The 7,906-nt window shown below is 33.6% G+C and overlaps 2 protein-coding genes across 2 annotated transcripts; one reads left to right on the plus strand and one right to left on the minus strand.

Moving 5' to 3' along the window:
• Positions 1-903: 903 nt before the first annotated feature.
• LOC139862463 (protein trichome birefringence-like 21) lies at positions 904-4,033 on the plus strand. The gene is made up of 2 exons (XM_071851069.1): positions 904-1,496; positions 3,048-4,033. Exons 1-2 carry the CDS (start codon positions 1,008-1,010, stop codon positions 3,858-3,860), a joined length of 1,302 nt encoding a protein of 433 aa, XP_071707170.1. The 5' UTR covers positions 904-1,007; the 3' UTR covers positions 3,861-4,033.
• Positions 4,034-5,475: 1,442 nt separating this feature from the next.
• Positions 5,476-7,659, minus strand: LOC139861474 (glucan endo-1,3-beta-D-glucosidase-like). Its single transcript, XM_071849866.1, has one exon. The coding sequence runs from the start codon at positions 7,614-7,616 to the stop codon at positions 5,541-5,543; it is 2,076 nt and encodes a 691-aa protein (XP_071705967.1). The 5' UTR covers positions 7,617-7,659; the 3' UTR covers positions 5,476-5,540.
• Positions 7,660-7,906: the final 247 nt, after the last annotated feature.

Raw genomic sequence — 7,906 nt, forward strand, 5'->3', positions numbered from 1 at the left:
TTGAACCACTATTATTGTAAGTAAGAACATATTAGTAAATTAGGTGTGTATGTATCAAAAACGGGTGTGTGAGTATCACCTCTCATTGTTAATACATATAAAATTGATATACAATTTAATAACCACATGCAACTCTAAACTTAATAGTTAACCTCTATGTATAACACTTAATAATTAACCGATATATACAAACATAAAAACCGATAATGTATGATGAAAATGATTATGTACGATCATCACTTTTAGAAAAGAAAATACACCTTATTTTTTGAAACTCGGATTTTTTTTTCTTTCCCTAAAGCTAAAGGCTTCTTGTCCGTTCATATAAAGATCGTCTTTAAAATATTCTAACACGAACAGGGTAAATAGAAATTGTTCTAAACAATATGTACACGAAATTTGTTTAACCTTCAGTAAACATGTTGTATTGCTTAAATCCTTAAAAAAGGTACTTGGTCCTCGATGTGCACAAAGTGATGTACAAAGTACAACGTCTCGATGCAGTAAACACATTAAACAAACCATTCAAGTCTGGCAAAAACATATGTCGAGGTACAAACTGTCTTAACCATGTGAGGTTTAGTAGTTGGTACAGTGTAATTATACAGAAAATGCTCTTACAAAGATGCTAAAAATATACTAATAAATTTATATATCTACTAGTAAGACTTATGTCGTCCAATACACAATTAAAATACTCTTATGTAAATTACTACATTACCCCTCATCATCTTGGCATAACTTAATCTCTCTATAACATGTTGTGGTGGGGAAAAAAGGAAAACTAGAATATTATTCTCCAAGTTTGTTCTTAAAAGAGTAATGATTTGCTAGCCAGCTCACATGAGAAGTTTCTTGCTTATTTTACAAAATTATCAAATACTTTATTGCTACATTTTTAATTATTTTGTAATGATTTGCTAATACTTGTCACCATCAAACACTTATACTGTGGATTTATAACTATATATAGAGCCTTTTAGCTGAATGTTGGCCTATTTGAACCAATGAAGTCCAATCCAATTGAACTTCCCACAACCACAACCAATGTCAATAATAACAATATTCACAAACCACTCATCAACTCAAAACAATTCATCCTTCCATCTATAACTTTAGCCCTTTTAATCACAATCCATCTCAACATTGTAAACTTTTCCGATCTCCGGTTAGTTAATCCGGTTACAACGCAAGCGAACTCAACCGATGAAGATAACAAGTGTAACTTGTTTCAAGGCAGTTGGGTGTTTGATGATGAAAGGGAAATGTACTATACAAATGAAACAAAATGCATTATCGATGATCGACAAAATTGTATGAAGTATGGAAGGCCGGATAACGACTTCATGAGGTGGAGATGGCAGCCTAATAAATGTGATTTGCCTGAATTCGACGCCGTTGAGTTCTTGGAAATTGTTAGAGGAAAAAGCATGGGCTTTATTGGAGACTCGCTAGGACGAAATCAAATGCAATCATTGGTTTGCATGTTAGCTAACGTAAGTTTTCAATATTTACAATACTTATTTGTTTACATTCATAGTATAGTAGCATATCTGAAGTATGTAACAAACTTTAACCGATCACCATTCACCATGCATATTTGCATATAGTACGACTGGTTTTATAACAAATTCAATAATGAAGGTTTATATTAATTAATACTTGAAATTATTGAACTAAAGGATAAAGATCAATACACAAATACACGTATGCATATACATATATGTATAACGTGACAAATGGGCTTACTTTATATAGTTGTGGTGGTGGGGCTGATTATTTTACTTTGATTGCAACAGCAAGTGGTGGTACATTGATAAGTAATATTCTTGTTATCTAGCATTTTGTCTATCACAAATAAGCATATGTCAAGACCATACCGACCCCTTAATGGTCCATAACCATTTTAGACTCAAAATTATGTGAACCACAACAAAAATAATGATTTGTCGTTACGACGAATGGTTCTAAAAGGATAGTCTTATCCTGCAAAGCTGAAAGCCCGTTAGGTGAAAACATAATGGGCAAACGGCTTTCCAAGAAATGAATTTTTCTTTACCACCATTTATTGTGTTAATTACTTAAGTTTTGATTTATTTATAATTTACACACTAATATCAATATCAAGTATAAATACAAGTACAGCCAAACACAGATAAGCGAGAGAGACGTAGCAACAGATATAGAAAGTGAAATGGGAACAAACGGCATTATGAATACTGTTAATATCAATTATTATGCTAATAAACAACTCATAATGATACATAAAAGCCAAAGTTATATGTAATGAACAAGGCATATAATGTAGATTTTAATTTTAATAGCTGGAAAGATAGATGGAAGTATCCGTTGTACTATTTAAAGAAGTCTTTGTCCAATTATTAATTTCACAAATTTAAAGTTGGATGCTTTTATGTAATAAACCTAAGAAGAAAAAAACAGAACAAATAATTATTCATTGTTCATAAAGAAAATGTCAAGAAAAGGTGAAGTCTTTTTTAAAGTATAACAGAGTAACGTTTCTTAAATCAAGTAAAAAAACAAACAGAAGGATATAAAAATGAAAGCAAAAGTGGGTTGGAATAAATACGCCTAAAAGTTGTTACACCATCTATGGAAAAGATAACAGAAAGAAATACAATGGGTCAGGAATAACCTTTTTATAAAGTATTTAAATTCTAATATCCGATACCATAGTCGTCTCAACAATTTATGAGTCACAACTCGAGACATAAAAATAGACCTTACAAATGTTAAATTTTTCAATACATACAAAAAGATAATATTAATAAAAAATTTTCATTATAAATATCAAAAGAACTTATCAAAATAACTTCCGACTTAGGTTAATTCGTTTCGAAATATTAAAAAAAGTTTCGACTGTACTTTTTTCCCTACTACCAATAACAAAAAAAAAAAAAAAAAAAAAAAAAAAAGTATCTATACAGTGTTATTTTGGACCATTTCAAAATTTTGGGCACGGTTCGATATTGCACACCCTCATAGACGCCTCTGTCTGTCACTAATTTGATGTATATGATTAACAGGAAGCTTATCCTATAGACGTTTCGAATACGAGCGATACAAGATACAGAAGATGGCTATTTCCTACTTACAATTTTACACTTGTAGCGATTTGGTCGCCTTTATTGGTTAAAACTCGCGATCCAAATCCTAACAACTTCACCAGCAACAGTTTAATGAACATTTATTTAGATGAGGCAGATGACAGATGGACATCTCAAGTTCAAACCTTAGACATTATCGTATTTTCGGCTGGACAGTGGTTTTATAGACCATTTATGTACTACGAACAGGGTCAACTTGTGGGTTGTCGTTTATGCATTCAAGAAAATGTTACAGACCTCGGTGTTTACTATGCGTACCAAAAAGCATCAAGAACAGCCTTTAGCACACTTTTAAACGTACAGAATTATACAGGATTAGTCTTTTTAAGGTCATTATCACCGCAACATTTTGAAAACGGCGGTTATTATGATGGAGGAAATTGCGTTAGAACGCGACCGTTTGAAACACAAGAGATGAAGTTGGATGGATATCAGTTACAAATGTACTTAACTCAAGTGAATGAATTTAAAGCGGTACAAAAAGAAGGCGAAAACCGAGGGTTAAAATTTAGGCTATTGGATTCGAGTGATGCGATGATATTGAGGCCCGATGGACACCCGAACCATTATGGTCATCCGGCTAGTGATAACAAAAGTTTTGCGGATTGTGTTCATTGGTGTATGCCCGGCCCGGTGGACACATGGAACGAGTTCTTGCTTGAAATGTTGAAAATGGAAGGAGATGGTTTTATTGAAAAATCGGCTCAGAGGAACATTACAAAATTGAATTGAACCTCAAGTGAATGCATTAAGAAGGCTTATTATATTGAATCATAAATGTAATTAGTGTATTATGATTTTATTTTTTTTTCATTTTTTTAGGATTTGTATCTAGTTCATATGTTTAAACAAGATTTTAAGAGTCGTTATATATTGTATAATAATAACATAACTATAGAAAAGATATAGATATACAACTATACAAGTACTTGACTACTTGCAATGAATAATGTATAAATAAATTAGTATTGCAATTAATTTGTAAAAGGAATGTTCAAGTCCAATCATGAAATGCAACATATTGTTGTACTTGTTGCTGATAATAGTATAGTATGTGATTTGATTTAGCTGTGTAGTCTGGACACTGTTGGACCTACCATTAAAACATTTATTCTTCATGGAGAATTAATCAGGAAAAAGATAAAAATGAAGAAGCAGATAGTGTCGGCTAGAAATAAAATAATTTATCTTCAGTTTTTCTGCTTTTATTATTGGGATAGTTTTAAAGGAGACTATTCCAAGACCACCGAGACATTGTTTAAGTGGTATAAGTTCTGGGTTTAATCTATTGTGGTGAATAAAAGGTGTATGTCATAAGTCACTCAATTTAATTCAAAACACATCGGTACCCAATGTGGCGATGTTGTGTGAAAAGTTTCCTCCTAAGTGAGTGACAAATGAGAGTATTTGGTGTCAAAATAGTCGTTAAAAAAAACAAAGGAAAGTGTTCTAAGTTTATTTTGTATCAAGTCTCAATTTCCCGGTATAGATAAATATGTGGTACGCAATTGCAAAAAATCCGATTCTCTTTTTTTGATAAATTAACGAAAAGGTTTACCTCGATTTGCCTATGCCATTCTACGAGTCTCTTCCTTGCATATGGCATCGCCACTCCCTTTACCAAATATTTTCGGGACGTCGCTAATAACCTACAAATTTATATATTTCTTACCTTTCGGAAGACAAAAAAAACTAAAGTTAGCTGGAGTATAATATAGTTTTATAGGGTTGGTCCTGAATGCATAGAAGCTGTTTTAAGCCCACTTGGAAATTTATTTGGGCCGAGATGTATGTATGAACCACTTTATTAATTTGCGTCCATGAATTAAAGATTTAAAGATGTATGTATGAGCTACACTTACATTATTCATGTTAACTGTTCCACAAAGAAAATAAAAATTTCACACTGTTGCAATTAATCCAATCCATCCATCCAAAAGTACTAACATTTTACCCGGTATATGAAGAGATGGAAAACTTGCAACATCACTTTACTCAAGAATAAAATAGGAAAACTATTCATTTTTTATTACAGTATTTATAATTTTAATTAAATTGTGACATTATATTACCACAAACAGATACAGTAACCTGGCAATAAAAATGGGAAATATGGATTGACAATTTATTGCACTAACTAAAACATGAATACAACTTACAAACACCATACCAAACAAATCTTGTGGAAGATGTAAAAGTAGTGAAAACCAAATGCAAAACCTCAGCCTTACAAACATGCTTTTGCCCTCAAACTATACTTCCCACAGAGACCACAATTTGACCCGGCCCGACCCGACCCAATATAAAGAAACCACAAGCTACCTACCAAATCGAAACAACAAACAAATCAATTGCAACATCAAAAGTTAAGTAACCAAATGACTGAACCAAAAATGCCTCCAGTCATCATCCTTATTCCCTACTAAAGATCCACCACAACATATTACTTAGTGAATTCCCATCATCATGACCAGTCAAAGTTCTAATCTTTTTAAGAGCAATCTCCTGTTCATAAAGACCTTCCAATGCATACGTCATCCCTTTCCAACCTTCAGCAGCACCTTCTCTAGCCAACGCAGGCAACGTCCACTTTACGAGCTGCTTCACATACTCCACATCAGAAAACAACACTTCTGTAATAGGCGACAACGGCAACACATTTATCCCTAACCTACATTCCTTAAATTCCCTTGGGGCCCACCATAATGCACTGTCTCTTTTATTAGCCCAAAGAACGCCCGTCACTCTATTTTCGCGCGTGTAGCTCGAAGCATATAGTTTACTATCTTCTTTAACATGCCACCATGTTTGTGCACCATGAATCTCCATTGATGTAAGCAAAGATCCAACTTTATAAAGGTGTGTATCACCATACGCTAATCCCATTAACGCAGCAGAGTAATACGCGTTTACAGCTTCACTTGAGCTTTCTTGATTTCTTCCATCTGTGAATTCAAACAATCCTGCAGCCCATGAATGAAGCTTCCAAAAATCAAACATTCTCACACGTGTGTACTCCAAATTCGAATTCGACTTCCCAACTCTACCCAATGTCATGAAATCCGTCATTAAAGCGTACGCTTGAGGTCTATACTTATTTCCCCAAATCGGATCTATCTTCGCAAGAACCGCGATTCCATAAAGAAAGTAACCGATATGAAAATGGTGATCATTGTATATACCAAAACCGAAATCTGCAGTCGAATCATTAGACCCTTGTTTTGTTATAAGCCCACCCCATGTTTTCTCATACAAAAACCCATTACCCTTAAAGGTACCATCTAACCATGGCTCAATTGTACCTTTCAAAAACGTTTTAATTTTCGGGATCACATTCGGATAACCGATTTCTTCGGCTATTAATGCCATTCTAGCTCCCCTTGCAACCAATTTCCCAAAAAAGTAAGATGATGTTGTGGATATATTACTTGCATTCAAACCATTAACATCTTGCACAAGAGCTTTAATAATTTGAGGGTATGATTGTTTTTCGACTCCTTTAATCGAATACCATGTTACCGGAATCGGGTCGGTTTTCAAGACCCATGATTCTCCAACAATACCAACAAGCTCACCATCAATACTTTGGTATTTAAACTCATTAAGAACTTTAACTAAAGATTTATCAATAAGCTTAAAATGAAGAGCATTAGCTAACATTAATAAATCACCACTACCTTTTTTGACCCATTTGTACTCAACATTATGCTGTTCCTTAAACAAAGCACGACCCGAAACCGGGTAACGAGAGCTATACGTATCAAGAACCGATTCGAATCCTGAATCTGAACTCGCCAATACAGCAATCCGGATTATCCCATCAAATTCATCAGATAGGATACTGGACTTATTATGGGTTAATTTAATAGGTGAAGATGAATACAAAATCCAAGTTTGACCATTATCAAGATTAATCTTGTACTTAGTTTTAGAAGAATTTGGAACAAACCCATGAATGGTGTGATTAGTTGAAATGTAAAGTTTGATGCTTTTTAAGATTTCACATGTTATAAAGGGACTACCTCTAACAAGAAAGAATCTTAAGTTGGGTTGAATGTCTAAAGTGATACTAAGGTCATTAAATGAAGATATGACATGGGTCCTATTCGGGTTCGGGTTATTGAAAACGGATATGGTAAGATCCGCGTTGAAGATTTGGTATGTGATATTAGAGTTGCTAAAGATAGATGGGTATGAAATAGAAAGTGATGATAGATTTGATTTGATAAGATATGGGTGGATGTATTCTTGTTGACTGCCATTATTAATAACATAATTTTGGAAAAATGTGCTTGTGGGAAGTGGGGATTTAAGCAGGTTTGGAGAGAAGAAAGATGATGGGTTAGGTAGGACGGTGGAGATGCCCGCCGGGTAGGTGAACGCCGACGTCGGACTGCGGTATGCGGTGGTCCGGGATTGAACTACAGAAGGGATATGAGAGTTGTATCCCAGTGTGAAAAGAGCTATAAATGCCCAAAAAATCGGCATAGTACTATTCAAGATTTTTGTGTGTTAAAATGAGAAATGTTCATATTACTATATGCTTAATTATCTTATTTTAAGCTATTTGGACTCCATATAAAGAAAGTGTTTCGTCCACTAACAATGAGTGTCTTCTCATTTTTTTTTAGTTTTATTAGGAAATATCATTATCATTTTATTCAGAAATTCTGTATTTCTTTGACCACAAAATAGTCTTCAACTCTTCAATTACAGTTTTTAATCATTTTAGGGGTGTTTGGATTTATGTTCTAAAACAAATTATGTGTTTTAGATAT

Source organism: Rutidosis leptorrhynchoides, chromosome 8, assembly GCF_046630445.1.
Source record: "Rutidosis leptorrhynchoides isolate AG116_Rl617_1_P2 chromosome 8, CSIRO_AGI_Rlap_v1, whole genome shotgun sequence".
In the NCBI taxonomy this organism is placed as follows: Eukaryota; Viridiplantae; Streptophyta; class Magnoliopsida; order Asterales; family Asteraceae; genus Rutidosis; species Rutidosis leptorrhynchoides.

What these genes read in the sequence shown, in the direction of transcription:
- LOC139862463 (XM_071851069.1), top strand. Translation starts at nt 1,008, where the DNA reads ATGAAGTCCAATCCAATTGAACTTCCCACAACCACAACCAATGTCAAT. An exon ending in TGGTTTGCATGTTAGCTAAC is followed by an intron (nt 1,497 to 3,047) that starts GTAAGTTTTCAA and finishes TATGATTAACAG; the next exon opens with GAAGCTTATCCTATAGACGT.
- LOC139861474 (XM_071849866.1), bottom strand. Translation starts at nt 7,616, where the DNA reads ATGCCGATTTTTTGGGCATTTATAGCTCTTTTCACACTGGGATACAAC.